At 41.9% G+C, this 26,287-nt stretch overlaps 1 protein-coding gene across 2 annotated transcripts in view; it reads right to left on the bottom strand.

Moving 5' to 3' along the window:
* GRIN2A (glutamate ionotropic receptor NMDA type subunit 2A) overlaps positions 1-26,287 on the bottom strand; it is a 470,775-nt gene that overhangs the window by 108,032 nt on the left and 336,456 nt on the right. For both annotated transcript variants that reach the window (XM_074322873.1, XM_074322871.1), the window contains one exon: positions 2,698-2,812. In XM_074322873.1, the coding sequence (XP_074178974.1) occupies positions 2,698-2,812 (115 nt within the window). The remainder of the gene's footprint in view (positions 1-2,697; positions 2,813-26,287) is intronic.

Below are 26,287 nucleotides of genomic sequence, written 5' to 3'. Positions count from 1 at the left end.
TCTTTTCATTATTGACTTATGGAAGTTCTTTATATGGTCTGGATCTGAGTCCTTTGCCTCACGTATGTTTTTTTTTTTCAAATATTTTTTCCCAATTTGTGCCTTGCCCTTTTCACTTTCTAACAGTGTCTATACACAGGCAAATGTTTTAAATTTTGATGGAGTCGTTTATTGTTTTTACTTTATGCTTAATGCCTTTTGATTTTGTGGTCTGCTTTGTCAGACCATAAAAATATCCTCCCATATTTTCTCCTACAAACTTTGTAGTTTTAGCTTTTACATTTAAGTCTGAATTTTATTGTAAGTTATTTTTTGTGTACAGTGTGAGGTCAAGGTTTATTTTTCCTCCTTGTGGATATCCTGCTGATCTAGTGCCACTTAGTAAAAAGGCTTTCATTTCCTCCAATGTCATAATTATACAACAAAAATGATTTGAATGTGTACTTGTGGATCTATTTTCATTGTTTCATCATTATACAGATGCTAGTTATAGGGTTTTCATAGATAACCTTTATCAAATTGAAAAATCTCCCTTCTTTATCATAAATGGATATTGGATTTTGTCAAATGCTTTTTTGCATCTATTGAAATGGACATGTACTTTCTTCCTTTATTATGTTAATATGGTAAATTACCTTGACTTATTTTTTTGAATGTTAAACCAATTTTGTATTCCTAGGATAAACCTCACTCATCCACAATTACCCTTTCTTAACATATTCCTAGATTTTAATTACTAATATGTTGAAAACCTGTGATTAGTGTTATTTCTCTTTAAAATGTGCTTGGAATTCACAGTGAAGTAATCTAGATCAGGAGTTTTTCTTGTTTGTTAAATGGGAAGGTTTTTACTTATAAATTCAATTTCTTAGCAAATTTAGGGCTATTCAGATTGTCTATCTCTTTTTGTGTCAGTTTTGGAAAATTGTGGCTTTTAAAAAGAAATTTGCCCATTTTATCTACTTTGTCAAATTCATTGGCATAAATGTTTCATAATTTTTAAAAATAATTTTAATGTCTATAGGATCTGCAATGTCAGTGGTGATATGACCTTTTGCATTTTTAGCACTGATTATTAAGTATCTGTGTTTTCTTTCTTTTGTACAATCACTCTTGCTAGGAATTATGAATTTTATTAATCTTTTCAGAGAACTAGCTTTTGGTTTTGTTGATTTTCTCTATATATTGTGTTCTACTTTGTTGATTTTTACTGTTAATGTGTGTTCCTTCCTTCCTTCTATTTAATTTGGGTTTACTTTGCTCTTCTTCTTCTAGCTTCTTAACGTAGAAGCTTAAATCAATGGACTTTACACTTTCCTTGTCTTTTTCAAGCTATGAATTTCCCTCTTAACATATGATCAACTTTACTCTTCCAATTTTAGTATGTTGTGTTTTCAGTGTCATTCCATTCAAAATACTTTCTAATGTCTTTCTGAATTTCTCTTTGACCTATAGGTCATGTAGAAGTACGTTACCTAATTTCCAAACATCTGGTGATTTTTCAGGTACATTTTTGTTATTAATTTTTATTTCAATGCTGTTGTGGTCAAAGAATGCATCCTGCATTGTTTCAATCCTTTTAAATATATTGAGACTTGTTTGATGCTCCAGAATTAGTCTACTTGGTGAGTTTTCCAAGTGCAGTTGGAGGAAAGTGCATTTTGTAGCTGTTGGATGTCGCATGCGAAATCTTCCAAGGCTTCATCATTCCCTTCTAGGAATCTGACCCCGATCCCGCCCCATGAAAGTCAATGTTTCTGTTCGCACAGTACTTTCTTCTGACCCTAGTTAATTACAGTATGGCACCCACACCATATCCGCTGGCTTCCACTTTTAGGGTCTGTCAGGCCTCCATGTAATGTGCAAAATGAAGATAAATCTCAAGCTGCTGAAGGAGTTTGGAGGCCATGCAGTGCTTGTCAAAAAGATAAGAGAGCAATATAGGCTTTTTTTTTCCCCGTTTTTTTTTTTATTCTGCTCTTTATGTGATACTGTGGCGACTAATTTGAGAGTTGAATTATATGGGAGGAAAGGGTGCAACTGGGACAGTACCTGTCATTCTACGCACGGAATCTTCTGTAAATCCCTGTGAAGTCCCCCTCTCTGACTCAGGACATGGCCTGCATGGTACGTGGGATGCTTTTTTTCCTGCACTGTTATTTTTCATCTATTTTAATAGTTAATATATATGTACTAGAAAATGTACTTTACAAGAAATATAACCCCCATCTCTAACCTATGCTGTACAGAAGTGACAGACTTAAATTTTGGAAATAGTTGATTTAAAGTAAAATACTAAGTAAATGAAACCACAGGGGTTCAGCCATATGGCAAAGTGTGTAAACAAGGTACACAATTATGAGGTTTTGGCAAGCTGGTGTAATCACTGCTAACATAGTCAACATTTACTACGGAACCAAACTTTGCCTTTACATTATCCTAAGACCTTCAAGAACCCTTCCTCCTGAGATCTGCGAAGCTGACGTAGAGAACAGCACACAATTACCACAGTTCAGCTGGGGAAAGCATTCCGATTGCATCTGACAAGATTTGTCTGCCTTGTTCCAAGAACGGTCTGCCCCTGGCCATGGGATGGGGTCTGAAGCTGCTCAGTGGGAAATGTTTTGGGACGAGGAATCTGTGTGGCCAGGCTTTCATCCCCCCCCACCCGTGGAGAGCACGCAGAAGGACACTCACCTTTTCCCATTCTCGGTCCTTATTCAGCACAATCACCACCAGCCTCGGGTGCACCTGATAACCTTCCTCCGTGAAGGACAGGTCTTTGCCGTCCCATGTCACATTGACCATAAATCTAGACAAAGGAAGAGAAAGACAACATTGTTAGGGAAGCATTAAATAGGTATCAACCAAGCGAGTGGATGCCACGGTCAGTGTCACACCAAAGTGTAAGCTTCCAGGGCCGTCACCCAGCTCCAGCAGCCTCGACCTGGGGAAGTGTTGGGACCCATGCAGGCCCGGCTCACCGACAGGCCCTCTCTTTCATGAACCTGTCTGCACTCTCAGAACCCCCAGTTCTGCACAGGCGTTAGTCATTGACTGCAATTAGCACATGGACGGAACATTTCTGTCCCGCCAGATCGAGACCTTTGTTCAAAAGGTCTCCGAAACCATGTTCTAATATGTTTAACAAGCTTCCCTAAAGGAAACTACTCACTCATAAACCACGTGATATTTCATCCATTCATGATTCATTCAACTACTATTTACTAAACATTTGCTGCATGCCAGGACTCAGCCAGTTGGACAGGGATAAAGAAACAGACACGATCACTCCTCTCCTCATGAGGCTGACAGAGTAAGAATCAAGTACTCTGTAATTGATTAATTACAGATCAATGACAAGTGTTACAATAGAGAGGTGGGTGTGCTCGGTGAAAGCGAATCAGGGCTCAGGCAAGACTTCTGGGAGGAAGAAGTCTGCCCTGAAGGAGGAGTTGGCGTGGACTAGGTAAGAAAAGACAGAAGCACGTTCCAGGCAAAGGGGACAGCATGTGCAAAAGCACTGTGGGAGTCACATGGGGGGATGATTGCAAACCAGTGAGGTGAAGCAGAGAGAGAGACAAGAGATGGGGGGATGTCCGACGTGCTGTGTGAGAGGGCAAACAGGAGCAGATAATGGAAAGCTTCTCAGGCCAGGCTAAGGAGTTTCAGCTTGTTCTAAAATAATGGAAGACACTGAAGGTTTTAATTAAGGAGGTGACAGAATCAGACTTTTCTTACATACCATGAAGGCTGTGTAAAGAACAGGTTTGAGGGGGACCAGAGTGGATACGGGGGGTGGTTACTGTGTTCCTATTGTCCAGGTGAGAGATGATGTTGGCTTTGGTCCTGTTATGGCCCCAAAAGAAGAGGAGATGGAAGAAGAGAGCGTAGGAGCAGCAACAAACAGGACCAAGTGGGGACATGTTTAGCAGGGACTTAGTGATGCATTAGATGTGAAGCTGAGGGGGAAAGGTATCAAACACGACACCTCAGTCTCTGCCTTATGTAACATCCATGCAGTTAACTTCTGGCCCGAGGCATTTTCATCACAGGTGACAACTGTCTGTCTGACAATACTCTCATCTCCACCACACTTGAAGCCACCTTGATGGGGGGGGCAAGGCAGAGCTCATCGCTCAGGCTTTGGGTGGGAGAGTCCTCCTGGGTGTCCATGTCCCTTTGCAGTTTGAAAAAATGGCAATGATCTTGAAGACTGCCAAGAAAACACACCACTAAGCAGACGCTCAATAAACACAGCGTGTTGGAGTGCAGCATTCCAAGACTTCCCCTGAAAGGCAGGCTATCTCAAAGCCATAGCATTTTCGTGATTTATATTCCTGCAACACCAAAAGCAACAGAAGAAGTGAAATATTAAGATGGCTAGACTACAAAAACATTCCAAAAAAGAGATTAGCCTAACTGGCCACTTGTTCACCCTGGGCTACCATAGAGCAGAAGACCTGACTGGTGGTGGTGGTGATGGTAGCGGGGAGAATTAGGTCTCCCACGACAAGGTAAGAAGCTGGGGCAAAGTCAAAGAATGAGCATTGTATATCCACTCAATGGACTATTTGGATCATTAAAAGTCATGTTTTTGAAGACAAGTTAATGGCAAGGAGACAATGCACACTATTTAACGTTAAACAAACAGAAAAGAGGATAAAGATAGGGCTTATCTATGCATGGAAGGATTACAGGTACCTTTGATTTTCTTTTGTGTATCTTTGTAGTCTCCAAATTTTATGCAAATTTTTTGCATAAAAAAAGCTTTTTATTTTTAACAAAAATACTGTTGAAAAAGCAGAAACATAAAACATCGCTATTCTAGAAGAAGCAAAGAGTAATCAGTCTTCTATTTGGTGCATTTGAGGCATCTTGGATCATTTCCTAGTAAGATATTGTATTGATTCAACAACTATTTTCTGAATGTCTGTTATGTGTCAGGCCTTTTGGTGGGTCCTTTGGATACAGAAATAAAAAAAACACTGCCTGTCTGCCCTCTTACCCGCATCCTTACAATGCAGTGACTTGACACGTAAATAATGATGGCACCAGAACGCCGCTTGTGCACTAATGGGCGGAAAGTACAAGAAGCTGTGAGAACACAGAGGAAAAGCACCTAACTCAACCTAAGGGATTTAGGGAGGGCTTCCTGGGGAATCTTAAAAAGTGAAGGGGTTGAGAAGAGGTGGGAGAAAAGGATTCTGAGCAGAGGAACAATCTTAAGAAGAGTAGAAAATAGCTTAGTGAAGCTGGTGGGTAGTGGGATTTATCTGGAGAGGATCCCCGAAGCCACACACATTACTAGGGACCTTGAATGATACCCTAAGGGGTTTGGATTTTGTTCAGAAGGCCATGGGGATCCATGAAAGGTTTTAGGTAGTGGGGTGATGGGTTCAAATTTGCTGCCAATAGAACCTGAAGTCAAAATGCTTCTTTGCATCCGAAGACCACTTCAACACTTTTGTTTATGGCTGAAGGACATTCATTATCTTGACAACTGAAACCGCTTTTTGGTTTTTGTTTTTCATCCAATTCCTGCTTTCCTGCTTTCTTTTGATGCTTCCTGGCTGGTGTTTGGTGAACTAAACGGATGCAGTCCAGGCACATCTAAGGGGTGTCCCACTTCACAGTCCCTTGTTGAGACTCTTGAGAAGACATCTGCATGGATGGGGGGTTTAGAGGACTACATTTCAGTCAAGTTCCTCATTATTGACCAGCTTTCAAAGTAACTAATTGGGGTCTAAATTAAGCTGTTTATATTTTCAAGTTGACTTTTTGGTTTTGTTCCCCTACAGTTATTTTTAGCTCTATCACACTGTCTGGCACACTGCATGGGAGGGGTTCATGTCTGGTGGTTGAGGGTACTGAGAGTTCATCACCAGAAGTGCCATCCAACCATCCACCATCCATCCATCCATCCATCCATCCATCCATCCATCCATCCATCCAATAGACATGTTTGAGTACCGACTATGTGTGATGGCCTATGCCAAGAACTGTGCTAGGAAAACAACACAAAAACATTTCTACAATAAAGAAAAAAGCCCACGAAAAATTAGAGATCTGAAGTCTGACAATTAAGTTTGCGAACTTGTTGCAACGATGTTGCTAACCTTTATTGATATCAGAGAGATTATTCATTATAAATTTGTACCAACTGTACAAACACTTAACCAAGTTTACTATTTGGAAGTGCTGAAAAGGCTGCGTGAAAAAGTGACACGACCTGAACTGTTCGCCAACAATTCCTGGCTCTTGCATCACGACAATGCACCAGCTCACACAGCACTGTCTGTGAGGGAGTTTTTACCCAGTAAACAAATACCTGTATTGGAACACCCTCCCTACTCACCTGATCTGGCCCCTAATTACTTCTTTCTTTACCCAAAGATAAAGGAAATATTGAAAGGAAGACATTCTGATGACATTCAGGACATCAAGGGTAATACTACAACAGCTCTGATGGCCATTCCAGAAAAAGAGTTCCAACATTGCTTTGAAGGGTGGACTAGGCGCTGGCATTGGTGCATAGCTTCCCAAGGGGGCTACTTTGCAGGTGACCGTAGTGATATTCAGTAATGAGGTGTGTAGCACTTTTTCTAGGATGAGTTCGCGAACTCAACTGGCCGACCTTGTACTATATACTAAGTACATAGATTGGTGAAGAGTATAAAAGCAAAAGAGTGGCCAATTCTACTGTGAAGGCAGGGCGGGAATCAGGAAACAGTGGAAGATTCTGGGGTTGTGTCTGGGAAGGAAGAGGAAAGGCTGGCCAAGTAAATAGCAAGGGGAAAAGGAGGAAATGCACTGCACGGAGCACACAACAATGCCCAAGGCATAAAACCATGACACATGATGGAAACATTCATGAAATTTCAACGTAAAGATTACAGACAAAGACCACCAGTGGCTTTTACCTGAGCTAGTAGAAAATCTGTTACCAAGTCACTCTATAGCTGTTGCCTAAATGCAGAGTTAGGCCAACTGATTCACTGAGTTCCTCCCTCCCTCACTTTTTTCCTTCCTTCCTTCCTTCCTTCCTTCCTTCCTTCCTTCCTTCCTTCCTTCCTTCCTCCTTCAATTGAATCCAATGGGCTCGCAAGTCAGATTTTGATTATACAACAATTTGGGGTGAATAGAACTCTGCTTAAATCTACCTAATGCCTCAAATGTGAGTTAAACTGAAAAATTTAGTTAATTATCAAGAGGTTTGGAAATATCCAATTGTTATCTGTTTGGAAAAGGCAGACCAGAGGGCATATGTTTTGGGTTTGACTTAAGACTCATGGCCCTGGGGAGAGCCACACACAGGGTTATGCTATGTGAACCGGAAGTCCCCATAGCCATTTTAATCAAGGAGCTGGCATGGAGTGTCGAGTCCCCAAGTCCCCTTTTGCTTTGCCGGTTGAATTTACTTAACTCTCCTTTAACTCCCCATCTCTATTTCCTCTGCTCATTCCCTTCCTCCCATTTTGTAGTGAAATTAGATGGAATTAGCATAGTGATTATTTAGATGCAAGTGCTCTTGTTCAGATTTTATGAGAACAATTATATGGAAACTCTCATGCTCCAGATTTTTCTGTGTTCCTTTAACATTCAATATTCTGGACCAATGAGTCCATATACTCAATATTAATATTGTCTTTTTCTTTTTCTTTTTCTTTTTTCTATTAGTCTTCAGTCCCTTGGGAGAAAAATAAACCTAACAGAAATTTTTGCTGAATGGTAATTTCATTATGAAGATGGCAGGGAGCAAATACCTATTACCTTCAATTCCCCCATCCAATTTCTAGGAAGGACAATCCATATTTCCTCGGGGTTTCTTCCCATTTAAACTTGTTCCAGAGCAAAATTCTTTACCTAGGGAAATATCATTATACACCCCATTGCTTGGTCCCCATTAATACCTGCTGGGCACTTGCATTAAACAGTAAAATCTTATCATTGTTTGTTTATCTCTCGAAAATTGATTATAAACATTTAGTGACCAGATAAATATTAGAAATTCTGGCTGCTGCTAAGCTTCAAATTACAGTTTCAGTCAAGAGCAATAAATACACGAAGGCATGCTGGCGAAATGTACAAGGGGGGGCTGTAATGGTTTACAGAGGATCCATTTCTGTGTTATCATCATCCAATGATGGTAAAGTGTCAAGTAGTTGTTTTTTTATTGTCAGTGATATACACAACACTAAACCAGAAGATACGGAAGTGTATATGACGTACATACAAATTTCCTTTGGTATCTACTCTTAGGCATCTGCAGCTAAAGTTCAGGTGAAATAAACATTACTGCCTCTATTTTGTGCCCTCGATGTTCTGTGGGGATCAGGAATAACCCTGAAAAACAGGTAGGCCATTTTTCCTATATAATTATGACTGCAGAATTTGGGTCAGGATTGTCATGTTCTCCCTAAGACCTGTGCTAACTTGGTGGCTGCCAGCGGCACATGGCTACTAAGCCCGTGAAACGTGGTTCATCTGAACGGACATGTGCCAATCAGGGCTTAGTACACGCTGCATTTGGAAGACTTTGGATTAACAAATAGTGAAAAAGAGTGTATGAATAATTTTATATTGATTTCTTGTTGAAATATTTTAGACATGTTGGGTGCAATAAAACATATTATTCAAATTAACGTCATCTGCTTCTTTTAATTTGTTTAATGTGCGGCCAGAAAGTGTAAGATAGACAGCTGTCCTGGACTGTCTCTGGTGTGTGTGTTTTTTTTGTCGGTGTTGTGTTTTTTTTTAAACCTGTAGACAATATGCATCATGAAGGCAGTGACAGCCTCTGTCCTGGTTAGTACTGTATTTCTAGTGCCAAACAGAGTGTCTGGCACATGGCTGGTGCTGAATAAGTACGTGCACAATCAGTGAAAGAATAAACTGCAATTTCTACATTGCGGACGACAGAACCTGATCAAAGCCTGCCTCTGCCACTCCCCAGCTGTGTCATCTTGGGCCTTGTATATGAAATTCTCTCAGCCTCTATTTCCTTCTTTGTAAAAATGGATCACGTTAAACCATATCACCTAGCCATGACAGTTTCATGTGGTTTATTTAACCTAGCAGCTACCTAACTGCCAGGTTTGTGGGTAGGATTAGCTCTAGTGCATATAAAATGCCCAGCACAATGCATAGTATACAGCTGCTGCCTAATAAATAGCAGTTAACATTTACGTACATTTTCTATGCATTTTTAAATTATTTTTCTACCCTGCCATATTTTTTAACACTCCACCCCAATGCAAACTGGTCTTTTTAAAGCCATACTTATGGTTGCCATTCAGTACAGTCATTTCCAGGGTTCCTCTATCCTTTTTTCAAAAGCCAATCACATATGGGCTGCATAATCTCCTTTAACTTGACTTAAAATGTCTCTTTCCCCCAGATTTCTATTTTCTGTCTTTTGCCTTACACTGGTAAGTCTCCCTTAACTTCCCAAATCTGATTATTTGAAATGTTCTCTAGACATATTTATTACTCCCCATTTCCCTTCAGACTTTAATTCTCTTACTGTTTTATAAATGCCACCATAACCCACTTAGTGTTTCTCAATTGTAGGTTAATTTTCCATCTGCTTTGCCATTTCCCATGTTCCCTGAGCCTCTTCCCAAATCACACTATCCCTTAAATACCTCTTTGAACTGCTTTGGGTGTCACCATTTTTCGTTTGTCATTTAATTTACATGTTTTTCAAAACAGAGTCACCTGTTTTCTTTTCTTAACCTCTTTGAAGTTCTCAAGGCACTCACATTTTCTTTTTTAATGTTTCTGTTCTTCCCAGTTTTCTCCTGGTGGTTTGAAATCCCTTCAACTTTGAGGTCTTAGCGCTCCCTCATCTTCAGTCCCTTATGGACATGAACTCTCTTTAGAACAAAGTCATGGCGCTGTTACCAGATTTCAATTCCCAACCCTTTCCTGTCCCTTCCGCAAATACACCCTGGGCACCTTTTCTTTTCAGCAAGTTTCTGAATGAATTCACTTTCCTCTTTGCCCAGGGCTCAATTTCTGATACTCATCGATGGCTTCCCATGTCCTCTGAACAATTACCAAAGGCAGGACCGCAGAGCTGAGACTTAAATGTCAGGACAGAAGTGTAATCCCTCTAACACACAGACATGCATATTCTAGCCCAACATCATCCAAAATGGGCTCAGAAACGACAGCACAAAGAAAAAGAAAAAACTGAGTTAAAAATGAAGGGGGTGGTGGTATTTACTCTTTCAACTAAAATTTTACTGGCCAATTTAAAAAAAAATGGTGTCAGTGAGGGTGCATCTGTAAGAGATTAGCCTTTGAATCAGCAGACTGAGGAAGCAAGGTCACCCTCATCAGTGTGGGTGAGCGTCACCCAATTCACTGAGGGACTGAACAGAAAAAACAGGCTGAGTGAAGGTGAATGTATTCCCTCTCTTGAGCTCAGATGTCCATTTTCTCCCACCCTTGGACATCAGTGCTCCTGGGTCTCAGGACTTCAGGTTTGGACTAGGGGTGGTGAATTAATTACACCACCATCTTTTCTGGGCCTCACCTGCAGATGGCAGATCGTGGGTCATCTCAGCCTCCATAATCATGTGAGCCGATCCCTCATAAACTCTCTCTCTCTCTCTCTCTCTCTCTCTCTCTCTCTCTCTCTCTGTCTGTCATATATAATATGATATACGATAGATGTCTTAATAGTTCTGTTTCTCCAAAGGACCCTGACTAATCCAACCCGATACTACCATCAGTCAGAACTGTGAAATAAAATACAAACCTTTGATGGATATGATCAAAGAGACACTCCTGGACTTGTGTTAGTCATAACCTGCACAACCTCTGCTACATCATAATCTCCTCGGGGACGAGAGTTCCTGAACCAGTCCTTTACACTCTGGGAACATTCTCCGGTAGAGAGGAGAGCAGATTTAGGAATAGACAAGTTGGAGTTGAGTTTTAAGTCCACCATTACTGGCGCTATACCTTAACATAACCCAAGTTCCCTGAGATTCAGTTCACTCCTGGGTCAATGGGGAAGCACCACCGTCTGAGTCTCCTCTGGCTGCTATGATAAAGTACCACAGGCTGGGCGGCTTAGACAACCAGCATTTGTTTCTCGATTCTGGAGGCTGGAAGGCCATCACCAAGAACTGAATTCTGGTGAGAGCCCACTTCCTGGTTTATAGAAAGTCATCTTCTTGTGTGTTCTCACATGGTGGAAAGAGACAGAGCTCATGTACTTCCTCTTTTTACAAGGGCACTAATCCCATCACAAGGGCCCCACCCTCACGACCTCCTAGAACCCTAATTGTCTTCTAAAAGCCCACCTCCAAATAACTTCATATTGTGGATTAGAGTTTCAACATATGAATTTGGGGGCGAGGGTGGGGAGGGGCAGAAACATTCAGTCTATGGCAACCACACAATGTTATTGAGAAGTTTCATGGTGCTAGTGCTAAGAATTAGAGGAAAGCCTATAGTAAATACATTTCTTGATTAACACCCCTAAGTGTTAATCCCCGTTTTCCCAGAACTGAGGGGTTTCCTGGGGCGTGGAACATTCAGTGTGAAAACCAGGACCATAAATTATGGCGCCTAAATTAAGAGTTTGGTCTACTAAGCAACACTTCAAATCCATTTCTTAGCCAACACATCAATTCACACAAATATTGAGTACCTACTATATGCCAGCAACATGCAGGAGATAAGACGGTAAGTAAAAAAACTTATGGTTCTTTCCCCAAAGTCATTTAAATTTAAGGGAAAACAAATAATTATTATCAAGAAATAATTACAATAATATAAATAATTATAATAAGTGGTAATACATTTATTGCTAAAGCCCATGATGCTATAGGAATATTAGCAGGGGAACTAACACATCAGAATACTAGTTAGTCTTCCATTACTCCATTTCTACTTGCTTTCCCTCAGCGTAAACACTAAGTTGAGTTCTCAAAAGGAATCAAAACCTCTCACACTTCGCAGGACAGGGCAGGTAACATCAATGAGTAAAACGGGCCAGGTGCAAGGTGATAGAGAGTGGGGAGGCATTCAAATGCATTTAGAAACAATATTTTAAATGAAATAAAATACAACTACTGACCACTCTTTTGAATCCTGTTTTATATTCAAACTTAAGAATATTCATGTTCACAGGCTTTCTTCTACGGATTGCACCCCTCGGAGGGGCTTACTGACATACGAGAAGCCCTGTTCTTGGGAAAAGACCTCCCCTATGTATCCCTGAACATTGGGGCTTACCCCGGCCATAAAAAAACAGACCTGGTGGGCAAGGGGTGCATCAGATTCTCTCTCCAGGGAATTTGAAACTTGATGGGTGAGACAGGGACCAGGAATTGTTGGATCTGGACCACGGTGATAGTAATGTTCCCCCATCAGTGCATGTCGCCTCACCTGAGACCTTTGCAGACCTTAGCTGCTCAATTTTTACTTTTTAAGATACCTCTGTAAAGTCCCAATATATTTTCTATTGTTCCTTCTTCACTACCTCCTTTTGTTTAAATTAAGCCAGTCAGAGTTAATTTCTGTTACTTACTACCAAAATACCTTAGGTGACATTCACTTTGTTCCAACCTGGACTGTCAGACCATCATACTTGGTCTCCAGATTTCCTATATAGCATCCCTCACACTCAGTAAGTCCGCCTGCCAGATACATGATCCTAAACCTTAGTTCTGATTTTACACAACTCTGCTCAAAAGGCTGTAATGACTCCCTATTGTCCAGAAATAAAATCCATGCTCATTAGCCAACTTTAACTTCCAATCTTACTTCCTACAACTGTTCTTTATGTATTCCACATTGGAGCCACCCCAAGCATCTCACGGTGTCCTGCTAAAGCCTTAGGATTTCCCAGTTCCTTTCTTCCACTGGGAAAGCAATAATAGCTACTTCTAGCTCTTCCTAGTTCCTGATAATAGATCTTCCCCTTCCTGGCCAATGGGAGTGCCTCTGGCCACAGGGGCGGGCTCAGGGACGGGCACATGACTCAAGTTCATCCAATCAGTTTCCTTCTCTAAGAATGTTCTCTTGCAGTTAAAGGGCATAACTGTCTCTCTCTCGACCTAAGGAGACACAGAGACGAAAGTATGTGAATTCATAACTATTTTAGATGACGCTCTTCCCCACCTCATGGTGTGGGATGGAGACAACGAGCTATAATGGGGAGAAGTGAGAAGGAGGGAGGAAGGAGGGAGGGAGGGAGGGGCGGGGAGAGAGAGAGAGAGAACTGAAGACATCATTTGACCCGGGGTCCAAATATGCCACGTAACAAGCACACCCCATCCTTTCCACTTAAAAGGACCAATGAATCCTTTTGTTTTTGTTTTGTCTTTGCTTAAGTTAACGAGAATCAGTTTTCTATCACTTAAAATCACAAAAGTCTAAATTAATATAAAGATTTTTCTCCCCTAAATAGTCACACGTTCAGCGCTTCCAAAACGGAGTACAGAATTCAGCTCTTTCCAGACGGTTCCCTGAGCGCTCAGCCTCCACGCCCTCCATCACTTCCTCTGCATCTCCTGTCCCACCTTGTTATTACAGAGTTTCTCACACACACACACCATCTCCTTTGCTGGAGGGTAAACTCCTGAGGCCCAGGCACCGTGTCCGAGTTGTTGCCATGTGCCCTGCACTGGGGCACAGCATCCAGCATATGGTAGGTGATGGGTGGCCATTTGCTGAACGAGCAGGAGCAGATTTTCATCTGGCCAGAGCTGGAGTCCTCAGCAGCGGGGAGAATGTCCCAGTGTGCAAGATGACACCTCAGAACCATCAGGCCAGAGTTAAATATGTCCCGGCCTAAATAGCAGTCTAAATGCTGCCCAGTCTCCTAATGGAACTTGACAGCCCTGTGTAAATTCAGCAGTAATAACGTTTCACATCCTGCCATGGATTTCTGGCGTGGAAATGTGTACCCCAGAAGACTCCACTGTGCCGTCCCAGGCACTGCCCTGACATTCATAACTTTGTCCATAATTGCTAGGCTGCTTTCTTGGTGGGGAAGAAAATTGTGTATTTACCTCCTAAAGAGCAAAGAAGAACCACTCGATCAAGGAGGATTTGGGTTTTTGTCCTAGTATACATGATAGAAAGAATACAGTGTTTTATTTTCTATAGTTCCTCTTCCTGTTTGTTTTTCAAATAGCTTTAAAGGGTTAATTTTACAACTCCAGGGAAATAGTTGTAAGGAGAGGAGGAAGAAGAAAAAGGGAAAACAAAAGAGCAGAAAGGAGAAGAGAAGTTAAAAATAAGGAAAAGCCTGGGTCAGGGAGAGAAAGAGAGACATAAGAGACTGGACAGAGAAGTGAGGAAAAAGGAGGGGTTATGCCTTGTCGCACTTGAAAAACACCACAAAACGGAGACGGAAGCAGAGCGGGGCCCTTCAGGAAAGCTGGAGAGGGCTATGAGGGGAGGGGTCCTCCCCAGAGGGATGGGAGCACGAGAGAGTGACAAGATGAAGGGAGTCCAGAGCTGCTCAAGCAGCAAGCAGGAAGGGGAGGGGAGCGAGGAGGTCCCATGCTGTGGTTTGGCACCATGCCCTCCATGGTGACATTGGAAAAGTAGGTCAGTTTCCGAGCTGGCTGGGAAACGAATGGTCAGCCAGGAACAAGTGGTGGGAAGTGAGGATGCTGAGGGAGAGGTTGACCCAAGCATGGCACCTGGGAAATGGGGCACTTCCCTGGGACAGTTAAAAGAATGAAAGCCAATTCTAGATAGCACTGCCCAATAGACCTTTCCCCCAAGATGGAAACGTAATATATTTGTGATACCTGACACGGTGGCTGACATCTCTGATGGCCAGTGTGGTAACCACTCATGTCCTGTGGCTACTGAGCACTTGAAATGTGGACAGCATGACTGGGGAACTGAATTTTCCATTTTCTTTCATTTTAATTGATTTAAATTTCAACAGCCACATGTGGCTACTGGCTGCCATATTGGATAACCTAAGTCAAGGAGCTGTGTGGATCACATTCAAAAAGGAATTGATTGTCAAGAGGAACTAAAAGACTGTTTTCCAAAATGTCATCAATGTACTTCAGATGATACACAGGTAGATGCATTTAGATGGCGCATGGGTTAACCTAATTTTTAGAATTAAATTTGCTTATTTTAATGTATATTGGAAAAATGGAGCTAGTATATCAAATCCATTAATTCATAGATATCATTGCCTAGGAAGAAATCATAGTGGAATTTTATATCTCTAAATCAATGTAAATAAAAAGTACTATGTGAAAAATATCACAGAGGGTTTACAGATATGACAAAAAGCAATAAACATATTTCATATAAATGGAATCATACAGTATGTGACTGTTTGTGTCTGGCTTTTTCATTTAGCATAATGTTTTCGGGGTTGATGCATGTTGGGGCATATATCAATACTTCATTCCTTTATGTCTCCATCACATTCCCTTGTATGGATGGGCCGTATTAAGTTTATCCATGCATCTGCTGGTAGGCATTGGAGTTTTTGCCACCTTTTTTTACCGTGAGTAGTATTGCTATGGATATTGGCATACAAGTTTTTGTTTGAATATCTGTTTTTAATTCTTTTGGGTATATAGCTAGGAATGGAATTCTTTGAGGTAATGAAAAATTTCTGGAACTAGATAGTGGTGATGACCGAACAACATTGTGAATGTACTTACTACCACCGAAATTGTACCATTTAAAATGGTAAAAATGGTCAATTTTATGGTCTATGTATTTAACACAAAGAAAATTTGTTTTAAAAAGTTAATAAAGTAAATAAATGGCTGACTACAGACTGAGCTCATTCAAATGATACAATAAGTAATTTAAATTGGAGCATGAGGTTTATCAGGGATCCCAGAGTTTTTTAATAGCCAACCTTCTATCCAAGAATCATTTCTACATCTCTGGCAGCCAGGTGAGCCTGACACCAAAAGCACAAGCAACAAAGGCAAACAATAAATAAGTGGGACGACATCAAACAAAAAAGCTTGGCAAAAAATAAATAAATAAAAATTAAAAAATTAAATAAAATCAACAAAATAAGGAGGCGACCCATGGAATGGGAGAAAAATCTTTGCAAATCATATAACAGATAAGGGACTAATACCCAAAATATAAGAAACTCATAAAACTCAACAGCAAACACTCTACAAATCCAATTTAAAACTGAGCAAAGGACTTGAACAAACATTTTTTAAGAAGAAGACATACAGATGGCCAACAGGTACATGAAAAAGTGCTCAACATCACTAATCATCAGGGAAACGCACATCAAAACCACCATGAGATACCACCTCGTACCTGTTAGAATGGCTGTTAAAAAGCGCTAACAAGGGGGACAACCAAGATGGCGCAATAGATAAACGCTGTGTTTACCTTCTCTCACAACCACATCAAAATTACAACTAATCTACAAAACAACCATTATTGAGAATCGCCTAAAATCAAGATGAACCGAAGCCTTTCAACTAAGGACTTGCAAAAGAAGCCACCTCCAGACTGGTAGGAAGGGCAGAGACGTGGAATGAGCTGGTCCCACACCCACATGTGACCATTAAAGATCAGGAGAGAGATTTTGGCTGTAGAGGCCCCCCTACCCCCTAAAGGAGTGAGAGGTCCCAGCCCCACCCCAGCCCAGGGTTCCAGGGCCAAGGAGAGTACCCATAATTTCTGGCCAAAAACCAGCAGAGATTGTGACCGAGTGAGACTGAGGGTGGTGGCACCCCCCAGGTGCTCCTCTTAAAGGGACTGTGCACAGACTTACCCACCGATGGAATCACTTGCTCTGAGCTCCAGCCCTGGGGCAGCAGCTGGAAAGGCAGCAGGGACAAATGGTGGGGAATTGAGTTGTCTGGCTTGGGACAGGTGCTGGAGAGGTGGCTTTCTCCTGGATGGGAAAGCTGGTGGAGGCCATTATTTCTTTGTTGAGCCCTCCCCCTTCCCAGTGTGGCTGCCACACCGGTGGCCACACAGGTGGCCGCCATTTCTGAGTTTCCGCTGTTGGTTCACCAAGCCCTGGCAATTTGAGACCTGGCCCCGCCCAATTTTCGGGCACACCAAGGCTGCTTTCAGTGGCTTTTTCATGCAGACCTCCTGCATTGGCTCAACCCGCAGACTTTCCTAGGGTCTCAAAGGTTTATGGAACCCAGACAAGCAGCATCTGGCTTGAGCATGTCCTGTACCTCTAGCTGAGCAGCCTAAGCCGGCACTAGTGGCAGCTGGCCTGGTTCAAAGCTTGGCCTCTCAAGACACTTCCAAGCAAAGCACAGGTAGCAACCATCTGAGGATTTCTTTCTGGCTCCTGCTAGGTGGCCCCAGGTGGGGCACCGGCTGTGGCTGAAGTAGACCTACAGTGGATCCCCTACAAGGTGGTCCTGGGGCTGGTGCCCCAGTGGCCAGCTTCAAAATGAGCTGGAGCATCACCCAGCTGCCTCTAATATAACACACCCAAGGGGCAGATTGTGCAGGCACCAGAGACCTGCTGAGGCAGATCCTGCTCTGTAGGGTCAGCCCCTGCACAACTCTTCCCCTGTAGTCAAGGCCAGTCCTCACATCCAGTGAGCCCAAGGGTCAGTCCCTCACATTGATGTGCAGTTATTAACCAAGGCTCAACTACAACAGGAGGGCACACACAACCCACACAAAGGACTCACCTGGAGCACATGGCTCAGGTGACCAGAAAGACTGCACCACTGAACCCCACAATACATCTACTACATAAGGCCACTCTACTAAGACCGGAAGACATAGCAGCCCTACACAATACATAGAAATAAACACAGGGAGGCAGCCAAAATGGGGAGACAAAGAAATATATCCCAAATAAAAGAACAGAACAAAGCTCCAGAAAAAGAACTAAGCGAAACAGAGATAAGCAATCTATCACACACAGCGTTCCAAACACTGGTTATAAGGATGCTCAATGATCTCAGGGAGAACTTCAACAGAGAGATAGGAAGCATAAAAATGGAGATGGAAACCATAAAAAAGAATGAGTCAGAAATAAAGGCTACAATAACAGAAATGAAGAATATATTACAGGGAATCAACAGTAGATTAGATGAAGCAGAGGATCCAACCCGCGATGTAGAAGATAAGGTAGCAGAAAACACCGAACCAGAACAGCAAAAAGAAAAAAGAATCCAAAAATCTGAGGAGAGTTTAAGGGGCCTCTGGGATAATATCAAGCATACCTACATTCACACAATAGGGGTACCAGAAGGAGAAGAGAGAGAGCAAGCAATTAAAAACCTATTTGAAGAAATACTGACAGAAACCTTCCCTAATCTGGTGAAGGAAATGGACATACAACCTCAGGAAGCACAGAGAATCCCAAACAAACCCAAAGAGGCCAATACCAAGCACATCATAATTAAAATGCCAAAGGTTAAATATGAAGAAAGAATCTTAAAAGCAGAAAAAGAAAAGCAGTTAGTTACCTACAAGGGAGCCCTCATAAGACTGTCAACTGATTTCTCAACAGAAACTTTGCAGGCAAGAAGGGAGTGGCAGGAAATATTCCAAGTGATGGAAAGTGAGGACCTACAACCAAGATTGTTCTACCCAGCAAGGCTGTCATTTAGAATTGAAGGACGTATAAGGAGCTTCCCAGACAAGAAAAAGCTGAAGGAGTTCATCACCACCAAACCAGTATTACAAGGAATCTTAGAGGCACTTCTTTATGATGGGTGGGGGGTTAAGGATGGGTGAAAGGGGAAGAGATTAAGAAGAACAAATTGGTTGTTATACAGCAGTCATGGGGATGTAGGTTATAGCATAAGGGATACAGTCAATATATTGTAATAACCAGGTATGGTGCCAGATGGGTGCTAGACCTATCAGGGTGATAGATGGAAATAGGGTTGGGAGCAGGGTGAAAAGGGTGAAGGCATTAAGTTAATACAGTATGGGGTATATAATCAACAATGTTGTAAAGTTCATGTAAGGTGCCAGACGGGCATTGGACTTACCAGGGGGATAACGTCACAGACTGCGTAGATGCCTGACCAATGCACTACAAACCTGAAGCTGAAGTAGAGTAATATTGAATGTCAACTATAAGTAAATATATGGGTATACATAGTCATGGGATGTGGTACAACATAGGGAAAATAGTCAATGATATTGTAACAGCTATGCATGATGTCAGAGGGGTAGTAGATTGGGGGGTGGGTTATCACTTTATGGGAGGTTTAAATGTCTAACTATTACATTGCTTTGTACACCTGAAACTAATAAAAAACCAAAAAAAAAAAAGATATTTTGGAAACAACTGGACAAATGTTGGTGAGAATGTGGAGAAAAGGGAACCCACGTGCACTGTTGGTGGGAAGGTAAAGTGGTGCAGCGATCCACTTTCTGGGTATTTATCTAAAGGAAATGAAAAAGGGGATCTCAAATGGATATCTGCACTCCCAACTTCACTGCAGCATTATTCACAATAGCCAAAACATGGAAACAACCTAAGTGTCCATACCCAGATGAATGGATAAAGAAAATGTGACACACACACACACACACACACACTCTATTATTCAGCCATAAAAAAAATGAAAGAAATCCTTCCATTTGTGACAACATGGATGGACCTTGAGGATATTATACTAAATGAAGTAAGTCAGACAGAGAAAGACAAACATGAATACTGTATGATCTCACTTATATATGGAATGGAATCCAAAAACAAAACAAAACAAAAAAGAACTAACCCAAAACAAAGAACATCCAAGCTCATAGATACAGAGAACAGACTGGTGGTTGCCTGAGGCAGGGGATGGAAGGTGAAGGGGGTTGAAAGGTAATTTCTAGTTATAAAAGAAATAAGCCATGGGATATAATGTACAGCATGGTGACTGTAGTTTACAATACTGTATTGCATACGTGAAAGTTGCTAAGAGAGTAAACCTTAAAAGTTCTCATCACAAGAAAAAAAAATTATAACTTGTATGGTGATGGATGTTAACTAGACTTATTGTGGTGATCATGTCCCAATACATACAAATATCAAGTCATTACATTGTACACCTGAAACTAATATAATGCTATATGTTAATTACACCACAATAGAAAAAAATGCTCATCTCATAGGGCTGCTGTGGATATTTAAAAAGCAATGCACACAAAGCACTCTGTGCAAAGCTTGGAACAGAGTACGTGAAGAATAAACATTAATTACGCTATTAATGGGTACAATGAAAGATGGAGTCATCTGGACCAAGGAACAAATGCTACAGAATTCCGTATCTAAAGGGCAACACTAGATGTGCTGTTCAGCAAAAGGGGATGGGAACATTCTAAGGCAGAGAAAGCAATGGACCCAAATGGTCTCCATAGAGGATTTTAATGTTATTTATCTAAATCAACAGAACTACCTCAATCCACACTTGACCCCACCACCCATTAAAAACAACCCTTCCTGACAGACAGCTGCCCATCTGATGGGAAGTTTCCACTGTCTGAATGGTATCTCCCTACTTCCTAGGAGGGTCCCTTTCACTGGCTGTTCATAGTGTTTAGCAAAGACTTCCGCTGAGTCAGAATTATTTCCTTAGAACATCAACCCACTGTCCCTAGTGCTCCATTGTAAGCAAAAGAAACTAATTCTACTCCTATTTCCAGATGGCAAACCTTTAAAACTCTTGAAAATGTCTGTCTCACCCTTGAGAAGGCACCTTTGTGGGATCCTTCAACCATTCATCCTACAGACACATATTAGACACAGGCGCTCCTTTCCATTCAAAAACACACCTGTAGATTCTTCTTTCTTTTCTCCAGACAGAATATGGAATTTTCAGAACATTTTCAGAATGAGATGGTATCCCAGGGACCTTTTATGTACAGGCATGCGTTACAGTGAGTTGTATAATCTTGTATGTCGGGTCAAAGAAGCAATTGAAACAAGTTTCTTTATGTTTCCCCTATATATAGGGATGACTGATAACAATATTAAATTGGGGGTCCAGCATGTGTTAGGTATAGTGCTGTGTGTTTAACACAAGTCATCCCATTTCATACCGAAACAGCTCTGCAACTAAGCAGCTAATGCAATCAATTTAGAGAGTGTTCATACGTTTTGGAAATTGTGTCTTGTATCCTGGAAAGAAGCCTTTTCTATGCTTCATTTGCACTCCACTCATAAAAACACCCTGGGAAAGAGCTATTTGATGTACATGGTCCCTTTTTTAGCTTTTGCCTTTAACTAGGAGGTCACGTTTTGCATTCCCCAACTCAATCCTCAAAGGCTCTCAGGCTGCTTAAAATGAGAAGGCAAATGATATCAGGGAAACATTTTTTTCCCATTTCTTCTTTGGGGAGGATATTGTATTTCATCCACAGGGGTCCTTTCTACTTGCTGCTGATTTTCAAAAGAAAAAAGAAAGGAATGAAAAAAAATTACAAAATTCATTATGTGAGGGCATTAGAATCGAATGTGAAAAAACAGCTGAGGACACAGGCTCCTGAGAATCCATGGTTGAAAGAGAAGTAGAAAATCATCCTCAGCTGAAAAGACGATACACTTCTAATATTAACAGAAAATCAGAGACTAATTTCTTCTAGTTGAAGTGGAGACAGGAAACAAAAATGCCAAGTCATCATAAACAAAAAAAAGGGCCAGTCTTAGTATTTCTCCGCTTGACAGAATCACCTAGAAAGACAATAAAACTTTACAGAACGGCCCGTTTCCAACATGCTGGCAGCCAAACCCAACAGATGCACCAACAAGAAAGGCAGACCAAAACCCGCCTAGCAGGGGTACCATTTGGCAAATGGACGGCCTGCCACCATACTGATTTCTATTTCAGACAACAAAATTGTCCAACACTGTCTAATAGAGTTAACTCAACCAGCTGTGTGGCTGACAGCTCTGCACCTGCTTACAATATCAAATCTGGCTTCTGCACAACACAGCTCATCCGGGTTCTTCTCACCGTGTTAAATCGCAGTAGACAAGGTCCCGAGGTACAAGGTCTGGAACTAGTTCCAGTGCTTACGATCTGCTGTGGCACAGAAGTAAGGCTTCCTGAAGACGTACACATGGCTCCAGAGTCAAAGGAGCTGGAGCCTAAGGGGCTTTCGGAGCCAAAGCTGGGGGAGAAGTCAACGACGCGAACGTGCCATTAATGCCTCGCTACCTGGATGTGACAGTAGCAGTCAGACCAGCCCCGCGCCTCCCCTGGTGATGAAGCCTCAATTGGAAGCTGAAACATCGCGCTGCAAAGGCAGCTAAGGGGCACCAGAGCCAACAGCAACATTTCCCACATGCAGGGAGGTGCATATGTTTCCATTTATTTGCATCCTATTGACTATGCAGAATTCTTAATAAGGCAAGTGGAAGAAGCTGAAGCTGACAGCAAAATACAAGTCAGGAAAACAGGAATCAACTGGTTAAGGAGCACATCGAAACTGGGAGAGCTGGAACTGAGTCTGGTGTCGCCAGTCACGGCAACCCCCTGTCTCAGGAAGAATGGCAACTATTCAAACATTCTGATTAAAGTAGAAAATACATAGGAACAAATTTATCTGTGATGGAAGCTTTAGAGTCTGGTTATTTATCAAGGCAATTGCTGCAATTTCTTCTTTTCTACTTGCCTGTTTGGAAAGAGACAGCATAATGGCAGCCTGTTCCTAAATTTTTTTTTTTTTTTTTTACCAGCAGTAAGACAGTTACAACTAGGAATATGCTCAATGCAATAAATTGCTGTGAGTCCTATTAATATCAGAAGTACGTCATCTATAGAGGCAATTTAAATTGTGAAGGCAAGTACTGGCTTTGGAGTTAATCTGCTAGGGTTTGTGAACTCTTCTGCAACTTGCTAGTTATGTAAAGTGGGGTACATCGTTACTTCACCTCTTTTAGCCTCAACTTTCTCATCTGTTACAGAGGCATAATAATAGCACCCACTTTGGGGAGTTGTTGTGGGGATTAAACTGGTTAATAAATAGAAAGAACTTGGTACAGTGTGCCAGGCGCACTCGATAAGTGCTAATTGTCGTAGAAATCGTAAGCCCACTAGTTGTCATTAACATGTTTACGTCCTCTCTGAGATTATTGAGAGAGGTGGAACAATATGGCACTTCCAATCCTTTGCAACTGTTATCCTCCGGATTTGGAGGAATAAGAGTCGGGTCAATGTTTGTGTGTGATCTTGGTTATAGCACATCCCCTCCATGAACTTTATTATCTTTATCTGTGAAATGGGAATAATCTCGTGTGACTCGGAATTATCACAAGGATTAAGACATCTAGTAATTGAATCTAAAACCCTCTGTATCGCATTGTAATAATTATTATTTCTATGTATAGGGAAACAAGCAAAATGATGGCCCTGTTAGCCACAGATCTTTCCACACAGCCCGAAGCATCTTCATGACATGAGTCCTTGGGACAAGTAAAAAGAGAAAGTGACAGTCAAGTGCCACCCAACTTCTCAAGGGGACCAAGAAGTTGAGAACGGGAGCTTTTCATACACCCTAAATCTGTAGACATTTATAAAGTGAGATCTTCTCATTCTTCCCTTATGTTCAGTGTCTCCTGCTGGGGAGAAAGGTGCTAAGATGAAACCATTTGGACTGCAGAGTCCAACCTTAAGAGCTATTGTGACACTGGGACAAGTGCAATGTGCTTTCCGTCACGTGTTCCAGAGGGGAGGCGCCCGGGACGCAGCTTTGACTAGGGGTTGGCTCAAGTTCAACAAGCATCACCCACCCCCAGCTCTTCTCCCATCTTCCCTTTTCAGTCCCTTGAAGGTGGCCCTCCCTCCACCACCAGATCTCCAAGGGAAGCTCTCCAAATATCTCCTCCAGCTTTAAGAGGACAGGAATGGAGTCGGTCACATGATGTCCAAAAGGAACTGTCCTCTGAAGGATTAAGTCATTGATGTGAGGAGGTGACTAGCATCCTTTGCCACCCACGGCTTCATGGTTTTTCTTACCCTTCAAGCACTCACGCATCCCTTCTGCAGAGACAGTGCTGTGTAATGATCAGAGAGACCACGATCTAACCACAGTAACATTGTTTTCATTTCCTTATAAACACCCAAGTCTCAAAGACTTTGCACAGTCGGTTCCCTTTGCCTGGAATGATCTTCTCTGGCTCTTTTCACGCCTGGTTCTTCAGGTTTCAGCTGAAATGTTACCTCCACAGACACACATGCTGTCTTCATCCTATATAGAGACGTATGCCTCCCATTCTTGATGTTTTCCATCTCAGTTCCTCTGCAGCAACCATAATAAAGTGTAATTATTTTATGTATTGGATTCCCTTCTCATTTTTGTCTAAATTCCCTATGAGACTGTAACCTCGTGAAAACAGGGCCCATCTCTTGATGCTCTTGGTACATCCCCTGCAGGGCATGACATTGAACTAGATACATTCTTCAAACGAATGGACGATTGCAATTAATTGTGACTCTTGCCCACTAATGATACGACCTCGAAAAAGTCACTGAACTTTCCAGAGCCTCAATGTTCTCATATATAAAATGAGGCTTTCACCTATTTTGTAGGTAGTTAGAGCACTGGACATGACAGGCCCTGTTACTCTATTGCTCCATTTTAAGATGCCCATCTTTTTTGCATTTTAACCTAATGAAATAAAGATCATTTTATAACTGCTGGAGTCTTCGGCTATGTAAACTATGGTAACATGCCACTCATCTGCAGGGCCCAAGTTCTTCTTACATTAGAAAAAGAAACATCCACTGGAACGGCACGGTTACATGGCTCCCCATGTCCATTCACTGTTTCAGGAGGAGGTACGTCTATACCAATGTATTTTCCTCCCCAGTGTCACCACTGCCTCCCTCTCATTTCCTCTCTAAGGACTGCCTCTATCCTACTCTCTTAGTTAATGAGACTACCTTTCTAAATTTTTAAAAATCTATTTTCCCTTCGAAAGCCCCAGGGAGTTAGAATAATGAAACACAATTAAGCTATGCAGAGCAATCCTGCCACCTAGGTGACATTCTGTGTGTCCCACTTTCCTCGGTCGTTCTGAGAACGGTAGGATTATACAAGCACTAACATTCATAGGCTACTGTGCACATGCCAAGCCCTGAGCAAACTGCTTTTCATGCCTATTAAATGCACACAAACTCCCCACTATGAGAAGGGATCAGTACTTTCTACATTTTACAAGTGACAAAAATGAGGTCTAGATGTATTTAGTTACCTACTCAAGGTCTCACAGCTAATAAGTGGCAGAAAAAGCTAGAATCTGATTCCAAATAATTTGGAATTCTCCAACGGCTACAAACATACTGAATACAAATTATGTATATCAAGTTTTCTGTCGGGAATTAAAGGGCCATAGCGGTCTTGTGCAAAACAAGCTTTCTAAAATTTTTGTTTATAATATCCCCTTGTTGGTCAAATTGGGCTTTATTAAAGGCAACCAGGTCAATTTAAAGGGTATTATACATTAACTAATTAGGATAATACTACAGATTGGCTGCCAAATATGCATATCCATCAAAATCCTTTCAGTTGCAATTAGCAGAAACCAACTTGAACCAACTTACGCCATGAAGGGAGTCTGGTGATTAATATCTGAAACGATCAGGGGTAGGGTGGACATCAGGTGTGGTTTGATCACGGCTCTGGCTGGTTCCCCATGCCATCATTCTCTAAGCGCTGTCCCCTGTGTGAGTCACCTTTATCATCAGCCTGACTTCCTCCGTGGTAGAAATAAGGAAGCAGAAATTTCAGACCTCACACCCGCACACTTGCCATATATCAAAGAGTCCTGAACTTCTCGCTATTAGATCTACTTAAACAGGAAATGAAATGACACAGGGGCAAGTAATAGCAAATGAGACTGCAGACACAACGTGTGTAAGCGTGGGGGTCCGTGCAGCAGTCTTCCTCACTGCCCTGCTGAAACTCGTCAGTGGTTTCCCACAGCACTCGAAACAAAATCCGAAACCTTCATCATGGCCCCCAAGATGATACAGAACGTGGTCCACCTCTCCCAATGCACGTCCCCCTCGCCCATTCTGCTTCTGCCATTCTGGCCATCTTATAGCTCCTCAAACTGTCCAAGCAATTTGCCAAGTCCAGTCCTTTGCACTTGCTGGTCCCCTTTCCAGAACATTCTTTCCCCAGATCTTCACATCACTGTCTTTTTCACGTCATTCAGACATCTCCAAAACTTCACCTTCTCAACCATTCCATCTAAAAGAATCCTTTTCGTTGTCTCTCCCCTCACTCTGCCCTATTTCTTCCCCATCCCCCGTCAATACCATCTTGACAATATGTGTTTAATCATTGACTTTGGTCTCCCCACTAGAAC

This window comes from Rhinolophus sinicus, linkage group LG18 (genome assembly GCF_036562045.2).
Source record: "Rhinolophus sinicus isolate RSC01 linkage group LG18, ASM3656204v1, whole genome shotgun sequence".
Classification (NCBI taxonomy): domain Eukaryota; kingdom Metazoa; phylum Chordata; class Mammalia; order Chiroptera; family Rhinolophidae; genus Rhinolophus; species Rhinolophus sinicus.
Note: the sequence above shows the minus strand (reverse complement) of the source record. Positions and strands in the feature narration are given on the sequence as shown.